Source organism: Phaenicophaeus curvirostris, chromosome 2 (assembly GCF_032191515.1).
Source record: "Phaenicophaeus curvirostris isolate KB17595 chromosome 2, BPBGC_Pcur_1.0, whole genome shotgun sequence".
In the NCBI taxonomy this organism is placed as follows: domain Eukaryota; kingdom Metazoa; phylum Chordata; class Aves; order Cuculiformes; family Cuculidae; genus Phaenicophaeus; species Phaenicophaeus curvirostris.
This window is the reverse complement of record NC_091393.1, coordinates 105,575,182-105,590,196: the sequence shown is the minus strand read 5'-3', so window position 1 is coordinate 105,590,196 and position 15,015 is coordinate 105,575,182. Positions and strand designations below refer to the sequence as shown.

Genomic DNA, 15,015 nt, shown 5'->3' with positions numbered 1-15,015 from the left:
GCACTTATTCAGAAATGAGCAAGAAGTATGGCCTCAGAATATGAGATTACAGACTCCAGCAGCAGCCTGCAAGAGGAGGGCAACATTCTTATCCATTCTTCTTCCATCATCTATCCAGTCTACGCTACTAAGTGAGTTTAAATAATACTTAAATACTTAACAAAACATTATGAGTATTTCAGTAAACACAAATACACATGCAAAAACTAAGCCTTCTGGTATTTACTGACCTCAAAGTATCACTGTCAACTAAACATCTGAAATGTGGGCTTAAAAGTGTGAAATGTAGTAGGTGACAGAAAGCCGATTTTCAGAGACTTACTAGCTGGAAACAGAAATAAAAGTCTGCTAATGTGATGGAGAAATTTCCCTGCTTCCACCAACATACGCTGACTAGGTGGTAGGATGAATGCCCTACAATAGAAAGGCTTTGTATTCTCAGGCCGTTACACCTGCTTCTCCCATGTAAGTCTGGGTACCAGTACAGAATTCAGTTCAGTTGTATGCTCAGGGTTTGTTCAGGTTTAGTTTATCTCAACAGCAAGTTTCACACAGTGAGACTATGTTGAAAACAGGAAAAAGGTTTAGCACACAGTCTAAATAACCATGAAAACGCCCAAATTTGAATCGCTGCCCTTAGATTTTACTTTCCTAATCCTTAGTATAAGTGGCCTGAGATATTATAACAGCAGCTTGGAAACCTTTAATGAGTCAAGTAATTGAAAGTGTAAACATGAATAAAAGCATTTCTTTATTAAGAATTTAAAATAAATTTTACTTTACTATGGAATTTAAATCTAATTGTAATTCATGGCAATCTTTAATTTTCAAATGAACAAAAGCTGCATTGCTTGCAGGACTACAAATGTTCTGAGAGAAATCAAACGTTATCTGAGAACTAAGAGGCACAAACAAATCTTTCAGATTTACTTCTGGAATTAAAAATTACGCAAAAAATTCCTTAGAAGAAAAAACCCACATGTTTGTAGGCACCGATTTGTAACCAACTATAACAGACTGGATGAGATTTTGCTTTCAAATCAAGTAGCCCAGCCAGTGGTGTTTATTTGACTGCATATTTTGCTTGCAGTAGCTCATACATTCAAACATTCAACTAGGTTCTACAGTAGTTCCTTGCAAAGATATTGCTCTCTGCCTTTTCCCTGAAAACGTTATTTATTTTGACAGCGAACCCAGTGACAGTGTAACAAAAAAGCATTAGAAGTAGTCGCTTTTTGCCACCTTTTGTCACTTTGAAAAAGGACAATATTTACTCTCATTAAATTTGCTCATCCCTCAAAGACTACCAATATTACTTAACATCATCTTTGGAACAGATCCCAGGCATGGGAAACAGAACCAGTGTAAAACATTTCATCCCACACTACTACAGAACCAGACAGAAAGGGAGTGGATAGACAACAGTTTAAAAATATGAAGAAAATATAAAGATGACTTTAAAGTACAGTACCTGACAGCCTGTGAGAGCAAGAAGTGTAAGAGATACCAGGTAAGAGAGAGGTCACAGTGTGAAGCAGAAGAGGTACACTTTTAGTAGCTGGCAAAGCCTCATAAAGATGAACACAGTTGCTGATAGACTGGCTTCGCTTAGCTTCCAAGGAGAAATAAAGCAACAATTATGTCAGAAAAAAATAATGACATATTGGGGTTTTGAACGTCATGATACAATGAAACACAAAGCTTTCAGGAAAAGAAGTAGTTTTACAACTTTAAGCCCAGAATTACTTCCTATAAGCTATAAGTTAATAATGTGCAACTATCTCACACACACAAAAAAAAAGCAATAATTGGTGATTTCTGAAGCACAGTACTTCCACAGTGTGGAATATTTAATTTTGTCACTGCATGATTCCAATCTCTGGGCTAATTCGACTTACCCATTTCTCTTTTTGTTGAAGAATCTGTAGTAGCACACAGAGATCACAAATAAACAATGGAAAACTTATTCAAATTCCCCCTACTAGCAATGCTCCCCCCAAAATTGGCAACATCTTTACATTTGTCCATGTCTGCTGAGAATAATCCATTTTTATCTGAGAAGTGCAACAGTGTGCTTCTCAAAAATCGATCTAAAGATATCACTGCTTCTGGTTTTGCTTGTGAAACCAGAGATCCCAGCTCCAGACTGAATGAAGTGCTGAGTACCCTGGTCTGATGGACAGCTACTCTGCTTTGAGCAGGAAGTCAGACTTCATGTTCCTTACAACCTGAATTATCTTACAGACTCTGATTTTGGAGTACTGAGCCCTGCTTTCCACACTGCTGAAGGGGACAATGAAAAGGACATAAGATAAGTGAAAGTTTTTGAAGTTCATAAGTTATCACAAGGAAAGGTGCAATAAGTGCAATCTGAATGCATCATATTCTCTTCAACATAGCAAAACTTTAATGGGTTCACTGTTTCTTACAAAAAGAAAGGCCACCAGAAAAAAACACTTTTGAAGGTGGCTAACACTCTAGAGGCTGTCTAACATCATAAAAACCTGCTATTTTATGGCTTAATATCCAATTGTCATAAACTTTTGTCTGCTGCAGAAATGCTCTGCTCTTACTCTTGCAACTCCAGGTACAAGCAGCAGATTAAGAAAAAGTCTTACCTGGAAGGAAGAGGTGCTCTAGTATTTGTATGCTGTCTTAGTGGTGGGTTTTTTTCATTTTTAAATGGAAGAGGGAAAAAATTAAGGATTTTAAAAAGCCTTCAGTGTTCACTCTGCTAAAGAAAGCCCTCCTACCAACAGCTCTCGCTTCTGTGTTCGCCTTAGGGACTGCTACATTTCATCCTGAAAGATGATACCCTTCAAGGCTCAGTAGCTCAGTTTTGTGTTTCTAAAAAGTCTCACATTAGAAAACGGATCTACATTTCAGATATCAGAAATTATTATTTGTTATGACTACATGGGCAAGTATAAAACTTCATTGTATCTGCTCATGCGGGAACCATAGATCATCACAAATCACATGAAAGCCAGAATAATTCTTTTTTTTAATGCATTTGAGACATAAATTGAAACTAAGGGCTTTTTACACATGAAGTTGTTCCTCCTACCTGACAACCTACTTGCTCCCTAACAAATAAGGTTTTCCTACTAAAGGTAGGAAGGTTCTTTAATTTGAACACACACAACCAAGTAAAGTCCTTGCTGACTGATACTTCCAGGTTCCCTCTACTGCTACTAGGGGAGAAGTGCTGTATCACAAGAAACAAAGAAACCTTTGCTGAAGCACAAAAAGGAACTCACTGAATCTAAAAGTAAAACCAAGAATTAATTGACTCCACTGACAAAATGTTTTGGGATGTAAGTTGAAGACTGTGGCTTATTTATGATGCCTGTAGCCAAAAAACATCCTAAATCACCTTCGAATTCTCCTGGTAGGAAACATAAGTAATGTAACTCCTATTGAAAAACAGGAGATTTTCTATGGAGAGTTTTAATCTGTAGTCCATTGAATTGGACCACAGAAACATGCTACCATGGAATAAAAAGAGATCAAATTCAGGCTGCTGAAGTGCATGACAAATTAAGTATCTGCTCAGTGCCTGGGGTTTCCATCATTCCTCATTTCTGTTCTTCCCGTCTCCTGTTTTCCTCTTTCCAGAAGTACACAAGAGAAAAAAAGGAAAAGCAGATGCTATACGTATCTCACCACGCTAACAAAAAGAAAGGAAATAAAGCTAATAAGAAAAGATGAAATTGTTCAATAAATATCTCGTTTACTTTGTGCTCACAGTTGTGTCAAAGTTCAGAAGCAATAAAGGTTATCTGACTGATATTAATAAATGCTTTCTTATGAATTGACAAAAAAAGGAATGTGCTTCACTTCTCTACAGAACAAAAAACCAAAACCACCCAGAACTTGCACAGGACTAACTATGCAATGTATTTAAAAGCATATATTTGGAATTTTCCAAAATACTTTGATTCTTTATTCATACCAGTAGTGGACAAGACATTCAGACACAGGGACATCACATCTCTGCTCAGGCATTTAGTAACTTGCATGACTTTTGGAAACAGTCACAGCTCAAAGGCAGATTTAAAACTCGAGTGTGACTATGTGTTTGGGAACTCAGGCATTTAGTTATGGTCTAACCTGTTGCTCTTTGGCGAACAATATTTCTTGCTTTCTCAACTCCCGGGGCTCCAGAGGTTGTAGCACTTCTGAACCTCATTGGCTCCACAACTTCAGGATGACTTTTCCAGCTTAATGAAAAAGATCTTCCCACTACAGCTGTCTTCTGAGGCTCTAAAATGCCACCTTAGTGATAAAGAAAACAAAACTATATAGCATTGTATGTTTTGGCACATAGTTTTCTTGAAGTATGATGGCTTACAAGCACTCATGCACGAAAAATATTAATGTTTTAAATGACATTGATGAATTTTTACTATGTGCATCAATTGCAAGGTGGCACATAAATGTAGCTAAAATACTGTTATTAATAAAGTTTAATAAAAATACATGGAAAAGAATTTTTATATTGATAGCTATGCCAGATGACAGCACAGAAGACCCCGTTTCATTTCTACTACATAGAAAGGACTGATTTTGAGTGCTTACTAAAAAATGCTGAATTCTTCTATTGACCCCAATTACTTTTCCTCCCACAATGAAGGATGAGAATACACAAATCCAAAGCACTCCACATTTGATTAAACGGGCTCTTACACTAGGTTAAGTAGTATTTAATGCTAGATCAAATTAATTTTTAAGTTTAAACTTAAATATTTAATGTTTGATGCAAAAGTAGCGAAGCACAGTGACTAACCTTTTCCTCTCTGCTTTTTTTCTTTCTGCTCACTGAGCTTATCCAAGGGTAAGTTTGTCATTTCCACCCCATACACTGTTCTTGCTAGCACTGCTGTTAGAGAGTCCATGATATTGGCCCACTCATTTATGAGCTCCTCCCAGTCTGTCAGGGTGGATAGAACACTGAGCAGCTCATCCCACAGCTCTCGAGAAATGTAAACGCTCAGATTTGCTCTGATCCAAGCCACTATGAGAGTCTGAGAGAAAAGAAATAAGTGACAGTTCATGCATTTCTGACAAGATTAATTCAGCACACCAACACCAACCTGCATACTACCATTGATTATTCATGATGCACAGATACTAAGTATATATCTTTTTCATTAAAAAAAAAAAAAAAATCCCAGAAACTGGTTGGTAAATAATTGTGAAAGTTACTGACTATTGAAATCTAAAAATTCTGAAACGTGTGTTTCAGGTGGTCTGCACGTTCTCTCATAAATTGGAATAATGTGTATAATTGTAATATGACGAAGAACTGTTTCCTATACCTTCAGAATGACTGTAGTGATTGAGCTGTACAAACAACACTCAGACCTAGATAATGTAACTGAGCATGCAAAGTACGATATGATACATTAAGGTTTTCACCTCTACATGACTCAGTTTTGACTTGCAAGCTGAACTTCTAAAAAACAGTCACACGAAGCTTACACTTCAGAGATACTCAGGAAGATATCCCACAAAGAGACAGTGTTCCTGCCTATTCTACAATGGTTTGTAACAGAGCCCTGATGAATAGATTAAATCAATGGCTTGTTGCACCTGGAATCTGTCTCCCTTCATTAGGAAAGCTATTTTCATGTTTTAAAAGTAGGTTTCATAGTACTGCGCAATAGTACAATACTTAACTAAAACTGCAGATAATCGTAGTGAAAAATCAACATGAAAAGCAAACAAACAAACACCAAACACTCACTCGGAAAAGTAATCCTGACATGCTTTGAGCAAACGTATCCTTCGTTTGGTTTTCTTTTGGCTTCTGCATCACAGCTTCTGTTATTTTAAGAAGTATCTGTAACATCTGTTCCCTGGTTCCAAAACAAAATTGTGTCATCACACTTTACACAAATAATTTGAAAAAAATAACAATTGCTTGCAGACTGTAAAAACTAATTTTGGAGAAGGTGAACTCAAGAATGGAAGAGCCTTGAAGTCAAACAGTATCGTGATGTAGAGTCAACAGAATTTGCAACCTCACAAAGCAATTCAGAAGCTAGTCACAAGTGAGACTGATGTAGTAAGGTCTGCCCTCCAGAAAGCCAGTCTTTTCCCTACACAATAACTCTCCCATCAAGCTTAAACGTTGATAATTTTCTCTTCAATGCAGAGCATATAAAACTTACCACGTCTTTCTATTCATTGATAGTTCCATTATTATGCGCCTAAAGATACTCAGAACTGCTTTGCAAGCATCAACTTGCTCCTTCAGAAGCACAGGGACTTCAATGCATGGTTCCAGTAAGAAAACATTCGCTGAGTTTGTCAAGAATACCTTCAAAACAGGCATTTACAGTCAGTTTATGTAGAGTCAGGAATAAAAAAAAGTCAAGACTTGCAATAAAATACTTGTCCTCCTCCAGTCACACCTTTCACTTTCCTTAGAGCAAGTCTCATGTTCTACTTATAACTGTATTTTTTCACATCATTCTAGCAAAAATTCAGGTGGCATTACAGACCAAAGGTGTGCATTCCATAATACAGGTTTTGTAGGTATCTATTCCATGCAATCAGGCTCAAATACCATTCCTTGTGGCATTATCTGCTTGAGCAACCAGCAATATTTGCAATAAATTAGCTTCAACAAAAGCAAATGTATAGTTATGATTAATTCCTAGTACCACCGTAGAAAAAAAAATAACATTCTGTATTAAAATTTAGATATCTGTTAGACATGTTCATGTGGTTTAATATTAATTCTAAGGACAGTATAAATGAAGACCAAATTGTATCTTATAAAAACTGCCTGTAGTTGTTTTCCTTAATCTCAGACTATATTATAATTTGCAGTGTAAATAAACTACGGCCTTGTACCCTTTCTATACATCACACCTGTAAGGCAGCTTGAGCACCAGCTTTAACATTTTTGTCCTCATCTTCTAATACACATCCTCTGTTAACAGCACTGGTAAAGGAGTATGTTCTTCCCCAGCTGGAGGAGCGCTTATGTCCTGAGTGGTCAGAGGAAAGCTTTCAAAAACAGGATTCAGTTAGTGACAAAGCAGAAAGGAACATGTCCGTATTTATCCAAAATCACTTAGAATGGCAAATGTAGAAAAAAGGGAACTGTCATGTCCTACATTCATTTCTGCAAGGAATTCTTGTCTCTTATTTCTTAATCTCTGAACATATAGTGTATGGAATTTAAAGGTTCATAAAAAGTACTTAAAGCTGTTACATAAAATAAATTATATCACACTATGCAGTCACTGATTGCAATAGTATTTGAATTTAAGCTTGGCAAAACTACAAGTCCCCTACAAAAAAGATATCTGACAGAAACCTTGTAATTCTCACTACGCTTTTGACAGCTGAACTTCTTAGTACAACAAAATCGCTTTAAATAGCTTCATGGTGTCAACAGTGTCAAAGTCAACTTCTACCAATGGTTCAATATAGGATACTAAAAAGATGATGTACAGGATTTGTATCTCCACTTTTATTTCCTAGAAAAAGGTGTCTGAATCCAAATATTCCATCCAGTATAGACATATCAGCAGATATTTTCAAATTTTTAAGTAACTACCACCAAAAGGAAATAGTCCTACAAACACCAGGCCTACAGACACTGTAAATTTTAACACTGCACAATGTAGTAGTATTTCTTCCAATAAGTTCTTGCCGTACTATTTGTATAGACAGGCAACAATCAACAAACTACATTTTTCAAAATAGCTGCAAATCTTTCCCTGCACTCAGTCAGGGTTACCGAACATTCAATATTTATTTAAATTTCTGGATCTTAAATAAAAGCGTTTTTTCATCATGATTTTCCATACCACATTTTTTAAATTGTTACTCATTTACAAAGCGAGTTTAAAAGTTAAATCTTATATTGCAGGCAAACAGAATAAAGTAAGTAACGCTGATGCCATACATGTTTACCATCCGTTTGCACTGATGAATCCTCTGAGTTGACAACAGCCTCCTGATCGTCTTCCTTTTTATCTGGCTCCTCCATGAACACAGGCTTCTCTTGTAATATCCACTTTCTATATACTTTAACCACTTTTCGTGTTGCAGATATATCAGAAGGTGGCAATAAAAAAGCCTAAATTGAAAAGTTAACTAATTTTACTACACATAGGACATGTGTATGCATACGTAAACACACCCATATACCACTACCCATAAATAATACAGCTTAAAAAAGAAAGGATACATAATTTTTATTTTTATACCTGTACTAGAAGGATTTAATCATCAACCTATGCATGTATCTACATCACGCACAATTCCATAACTACTCACTGCAAATGACTTCTATGTTGTATTTGTTCAGACAAAACCAAAAGTTGTTCTTCCTCCTTACAAGGTCTCTAACTTAATGCGGATTCATCTCAACCTGTAACCAGCCAGAGAGGTCTGGCAGACCAAACCTTGGTACCATGCTACACTTTCTGGAGAAGACAACTTCAAATTACATCAGCAGCGTACAACGTGAAATGCAATTTCAGCAAGTGTAGATAGAGACAAGACAGAAAATTGTGATGAGGGTAGGAGCAGCTGGCTTTCGATCCTTTCTCACTACAGTTTTGGAAACTATTTTCAACATGCTATTCAATGTCTACATTTGGGAATCATTCTGCAACCATCTCCTTTCTGAAAGCTTACAAAGGCTGGACTGGCTACTTCCCTTCTGAAGGTTGTAGGAAACTAAAAAAATACAGTGACAGAAGAACTCTGCACTGCAGTGAACAGGCACAGAAAACATTGTCTGAAAATGCCATCTGGTACAAAAAAATGTACTTTGGCAATAAAAAAATTTTTGACATCAATATGCTTTATATTACAAAACCACTGAAATAGATTAAATACATTTTACATACTAAAAACCAGGTCCTTCCAACTATGAAGAGATTATCCACTCTCCATGATGACCAGGGCCAAAAACTATAGCAGTGCATTTCAGAGTAATATAAATGTATGCATACACACAGAGTATATTTTCCTACACCCACTTTAGCTGCAAGAACATCACAAAGGTATCTTCCTCAGGCTGGGGAAGATCTTTATATCATATATTACATTTCTGTCTTTAGTCAGCACAAACTGCAACATCCAGCAGCTGATTTCAAGAGAAATCGAAGAGTTAACCAAAGCAAATTTAAATATACCAGAGAGCAAGTACAGTGAAATATGAAAACGTCTTCACAGACAAGTTACTAAAGATGCAGAAATTGAAAAAGCCAGAAGCCAACTAATAGAATATTAGAGAAATAGTAGCTCATCAGTCGTATGAGTGGGCACTACAAAGAATGCTTTTGGAAAGGCTAAAAAGTAGGGTAGGAAAAAAAAGAAGAGTAAAAAGAGTAGATGAATTCACAGTGAATAGTGACATTCCTTTAACGGAGAGATAAACACAAAAAGGATCCAAATACCATTATCTGTTTCAATTACTGAACCTTGATCATATTTAATAAAAATCAAAGTACATTAGCCTTTGTTCCCTGGAAATGGGTTTAAAATTCCATACTCTGAACAAACACCAGGAGAGGGCAGCACGCCACAGCAGTTCCTAACGTGTGCACAAGTACTCCTTCCTGCCCAAATGCCATGCACCCCACAGGAAAATACTGGGACACAGAGTTCCTGAAATGCGCCACACCACATAGTTATGTGACCCGAAACTGCTGCTTCAATCAATCTCTACCTTGGTACTGAACAAAAACAAAAAAATATTCAGACACTCCAGTAGGTCTCCAAGTTATTTTTATCCCAAACAATTGAAAAGATGTCAAAGTAATGAAAAATACTGGTAGAAGCAATCAATGCTCAAGTAATGATTAAGTACTGATGTTGATCAAAGGACCAAGAATCTTACTAATTCAAACAATAAATCTGCAAGCTACTAGCCCTTTTCTCATAGCAAGCTAATAGCAAGCTGGTGAAGGGGCTGGAGAACAAGTCTTACGAGGGGCAACTGAGAGAGCTGGGGTTGTTTAGCCTGGAGGAGGCTGAGGGGAGACCTCATTGCTCTCTACAACTACCTGAAGGCAGGTTGTGGAGAGGAGGGAGCTGGCCTCTTCTCCCAAGTGACAGGGGACAGGACAAGAGGGAATGGCCTCAAGCTCCGCCAGGGGAGGTTCAGGCTGGACATAAGGAAAAAATTCTTCACAGAAAGGGTCATTAGGCAATGGAACAGGCTGCCCAGGGAGGTGGGTTGACTCACCTTCCCTGGAGATGTTTAAGGTGCGGGTGGACGAGGTACTGAGGGGCATGGTTTAGAGATGGGTGGGAATGGTTGGACTCGATGATCCGGTGGGTCTCTTCCAACCTGGTGATTCTATGATTCTATGATTCATCTTTACATTAGATCATAATACCAAGAAGAAATAAAGCGGCCCATTCAAATACCTGTCTGGCATCAGCAACAAGCTTCAGTTCCTACTAAAATTTCATCAGTTAGAAACTAGCACAAATCACATCTGTCCATCATCATTGAAAACAGACATAGGAAGGACTCCAAACCAAACGAGTGCTACTGTCATTAAGCATCAAGTTTAACCAGTTACCTGACCAACAGCCTATTCAATGTTCTTTCCCATAACCATAACATTTCCTTTAAAAAACAAAAGTATACATCAGCAACTAAACATACACACTTACTTGTCGAAACACCTCATTAACAAAGTTAACATATCCTCGAGTGGATAAGAGGATTCTCTGCACCATCTCATAGACACTTCGATGCTGCTCTTCGATGCTGCAGAGGCTGGAATTGCTGAGCCTTCTGTCAGACAAGGTGCTGCTGTTAGAATGGCTTCTCTCCTGCTCGCTTACATAAGGTATACTGGTTTCCAGCTCTGCATTTTTGTCTTGGTTTACAACACCAACAGTCTACACAGAAGAAAACGTATGCTGAATTAAGTAACTGAAATAGCATACACCAAAAAACCCAAATGCTTATGCAGAACTCTAGATACTAGTGCTCTTTTTCACACAACACACTGGGGTCCCAGCAGTAAGGATGTGTAGTTTTCAGTCTACTACTTGATCCAAGAAGGAATTTAGTCTTAAACTGTGCATGATGTACACTTCATAACACCCTCCCTACCCCTATAGGCCGGACCCATTCACTCCATAAGACAAAATACAGGCAGAGGAACAGTAGTGGAAGTGGCGGAAGGCACAGACACAGTGAAAAAGAAACCTCAAATCCCTTCATTTTGGGGGAAAGATGGATCATACCACTACATATGGCTAATACTCTTGCACATTATTATTCCTGACAGCTCTTTGTCAGGTTTTGTTCTGGCATTGCATGTATTTTGCAACTTCTCCAACTGCATCCAGCTAAAATGATCCAGTCAGGAGGAGACAAAGGACTAAAAAACTGCTCTGAAGTGACCAGAAAGATAAGCCCAACTTACACTAACTCAAAGCATCACCCAGATACAGTCCTGCTTTATGATTACATTAGTAAGGTTGCCCTCCATTTGACCAAGCGAGCAGTAACAGAGCAGCAGTAACATCTCTACTGCTTTTCACGAGGAACTTCCTTGACAAGGATCAGACACACTTGCAAACTTCAAAACTGCAATGAATTCAACACGTGCCAAGAAATGACACATAACTTCAGGTAGGTGATAACATTGGACCAGTTTCCATTTTGAGGGCAGTAATACCTTTATGCAACCTATACTTTTATTTGGTGTCAGCTGTCTACAGAATTCAGTGAAGAAAAAAAAATCATCTTTTTCCAGGCTATCAGTTGCAATAGCGTGGCTGTTTATACAAAAGGTGGAATTTCAAATGAGAAAGAAAAGATCAATAAAAACACTACTTTCAGTAGTTAAGCTATACTTTGTTGGTATAGGGCTTCAAACTTCTACAATTAACAACTCCAAAACAAGCGACATGAAAACATACAGTTCTACCATAATAGTTAATATATGCTTTTGTCAGATTTGACACTGACATCTGATACAAGACAATATAAGTTGACATCGACCATAAATTTTTAATAGGAAGCTGGAGAGTATCTTCAAAGAAAAAAAAAATATTTGTTTCTATAAAATTCATTTTAAAGTCCCTAATCCTAGAAAAGTCCCAACCAGCAATCAGAAAGTGAAATATTTTTCTAGTATCACATTGTAAACAGCTGCTATAATCAAGAAAAAAACAAAGCAGCCTTTGATGTTGCTGGGAAATGGTCCATGGCACAAACAAGTCTGACTGTTTACAGATTAAATTCCAGAAGTCTAAACATAATACTCACAAAGCTCGTAAGTCAAATAAGTATGAGAAAAAGAAATCTAGTAGATTACCACATGGTTTTCCTTGGAGATTCCCTCGTCCAAAGAAAAAAAATGATCAAATAATCAAGTATGACATTTATTCATTCAGGGGTAGCATTTCCTTCTTGTTTCAGTGCACTGTGATCACTTGCAAGGTTAGCACGTACATAAGAACAGAGAGGTAACTTTCAAAGCACACCTGAATAATTTTAGGGAGCATTTCTCCTCCATTTTTTGTATTCTGAGCAGCAGTTAAATATTTCTTTTCAAGAAAGAAGGTAACAAGCCACTTAATGAAAACAACACGAGCTGCCATATATGGGATTTTGGCGCTATAGACATTTTCATTGTTTCGTGTTGCAGTAATGTATACTGGTCTTGGTCTTATATCAGGAATATCTGGTGAGATAAAAAGAGAAGATATAAAGAAAATATAAAATTGCTTCCAGACCCTGGTTGAATTGAACATGTTACCAACAACATTTTCTCCATATGAAATAAGAGATGCAATGACGGACTGCTTTTATTATATTAATGCTTATATTTGGTTGTAATTTTACTACTCCTAAGGAAAAGCAAGAACACAAAAGCAAAGATCTTTCCTGAAGGTTCTAATTTGTATCACACAAAACAAAGGAAAGTAAAAAGAGAAGAGAAACAAAAAGAAGGGCGAACTCTGAAACAAAGAAATACTCCTGCTAGAATGTAAGTTAATTATATGTTTCACAGACTTCATTAATAAAGTGCATTAAGAAAGAGAAAATAGCTCTTGAACACTCAATAGTGCAAGGATTAAGAAGAAAAAGGATACTTAGCGCTTTGGAAAGAGAAGTTAACTCAGGTGCAAGGAGCACTGCACAAGCTGAAATAAAAGAAAACAAGTGGGAAGAAGTGAAAGATTGCCAAAGGGACACAGGTTGGGTCATAATTCATTCAGATGTTTAGATTTAAGGAAAAAATCTGTTGTACACAGCTGAAAAAAACACGGAAGGCCTAGTCTTTAGCAGTCAACAACACAGCTGAAGTGACATTGAGGTGATTTTAGACACTAAATATTAAACTGCAAAGGACAAGACTTAAAAGTCAGAGGAGAGAGGGGAAGGATGATGAAGAGGAGGCTGTAGCATATCAGATGAGCTTTAACACTACTGTTCCTATGAACTCCAACATATAATTCAGTAGAAAATCAGGAAAAATGTGAATGCTTCTGAAATAACATGCCTTTAATCCTACAAATGTAGTTGTACATGGCCATTTCCATTCACTTGTCCCTTTATGCTCATTTTCTCTTCAAGGGAACAACAAGTAAAATAAGAGTAACTATATTAGCTACTCCCTCACACTTGAGCAGCTTGCTGATTCTTTAAAAAGCCCATCAGAGAGCATGTTCTGTCTTCATTACATATCAGTTAGAGAGTCCTCACTCACTCCATAAAAATGCTATGCCAGTGGAAATGTCTTTAGGAAAGGTGCGTCAGCGACGGTCATGCAGCAGTGAGCAGCAGCAGCTTCCTGGAAAACCTCAGAAAATCAAAAGTTTTGCAAGGAAAAAATCAAAACATGACACCAGGGAGGAAAAATCTTAATTCAGCAAAACTGCAATAATACACAAGTAGGGAACAGTGAGGCTACTAAGAACAGCCACCCTTATTTTTCCTTCTACTTAATAAGACAAAATTCACTACTTACCAAGAACAGGTTTGTAGAGGTTGGTTAGCTTTGTAAAAGTTGGAAACAAATGAGGAAGGTAGTATTTCCTAAACAAAGTAAAGAGGAACTTAAAACCAGTGTCTTGGTTCTCCTTATTCTTCCACTCTAAGCTTGCAGCCTTTGTCATGGATTTAAAGAGAAACAAAAAGCTTTCTGTTACTGTGTGATACTGACAATCATTCCACATTGAATACAAAAGACAAACAATTACACTTTAACAAGAGGTACAAAAAATTAGCACTGTCTTCAAAAACTTTACAAACTGCAGTACGAATATAAGATATTACCATGAGAGCTTTAGCGTATCAAAGAAAGCAGGCTCGTTAGAAGCCATAGTATTTGTGCTGTTCTCAATGCAGTGAAGCACAAAACACAACTACTGTTTTTGTCAAAATTTACAGGTAAGAATCAAATTTGTCAAAGTTAATCTGGGCTCCACTTTTATCACAAATCCATTTGCCACCAGAAGCATTTTCAATGCCCATGTTTAATTTGTTTGCAAACACATACGCGACACACTTCCACAAAATTTGACTCAAGGCACAAGAAATTTCCACTGAGAAGAATGAGGCTGACATCTAGGTTTGTCTGTAAAGGCACTCCTCTGTTCTTGCATAGGTCAAAATCAGTCATCCACATACTTTCAAGTTGCTCTTTAACAACAGTTTAGAAACACAGTTCCTTGGAAGACTGTGCCAAATTCTGGCAGTGAGTTGCCCTTTTCATATTGAAATATCTTCAATTTCGAATAAGCTGCACTATATGGGTGCATTTTCTTTATTTATATAAGCAAATCCACTACAATTTCAAATAGGAAAGTAGACATCTCTACAACAAAGCACTTTTTCCACTGACGACTTAAACCTACCTGGGTTTTAGCATTCTACTTCTCATTTTATGAAACTCAAGTGAGCACTAGAAGTGTTTCTCTTTTGATATATTATTTAAATTCAGGCCCATCTCTTCTCTGGTTTTTCTTTTTTTGTCTAAGCAATTTCAAAAGACTACAGGATTC

At 37.1% G+C, this 15,015-nt stretch overlaps 1 protein-coding gene across 6 annotated transcripts in view; it reads right to left on the bottom strand.

Moving 5' to 3' along the window:
• The window catches only part of RALGAPA2 (Ral GTPase activating protein catalytic subunit alpha 2), a 138,783-nt gene that overhangs the window by 94,353 nt on the left and 29,415 nt on the right, over positions 1–15,015 (bottom strand). For 4 of the 6 annotated variants that reach the window (XM_069850296.1, XM_069850297.1, XM_069850299.1 and 1 more), the window contains 10 exons: positions 13,980–14,118; positions 12,490–12,689; positions 10,660–10,890; positions 7,928–8,101; positions 6,883–7,020; positions 6,177–6,325; positions 5,750–5,861; positions 4,790–5,027; positions 4,114–4,278; positions 1,472–1,612 (listed from right to left, as the gene is read on the bottom strand). In XM_069850296.1, coding sequence (XP_069706397.1) covers positions 1,472–1,612; positions 4,114–4,278; positions 4,790–5,027; positions 5,750–5,861; positions 6,177–6,325; positions 6,883–7,020; positions 7,928–8,101; positions 10,660–10,890; positions 12,490–12,689; positions 13,980–14,118 — 1,687 coding nt within the window. The remainder of the gene's footprint in view (positions 1–1,471; positions 1,613–4,113; positions 4,279–4,789; positions 5,028–5,749; positions 5,862–6,176; positions 6,326–6,882; positions 7,021–7,927; positions 8,102–10,659; positions 10,891–12,489; positions 12,690–13,979; positions 14,119–15,015) is intronic. The other 2 variants (XM_069850298.1, XM_069850300.1) reach the window with 1 other exon arrangement.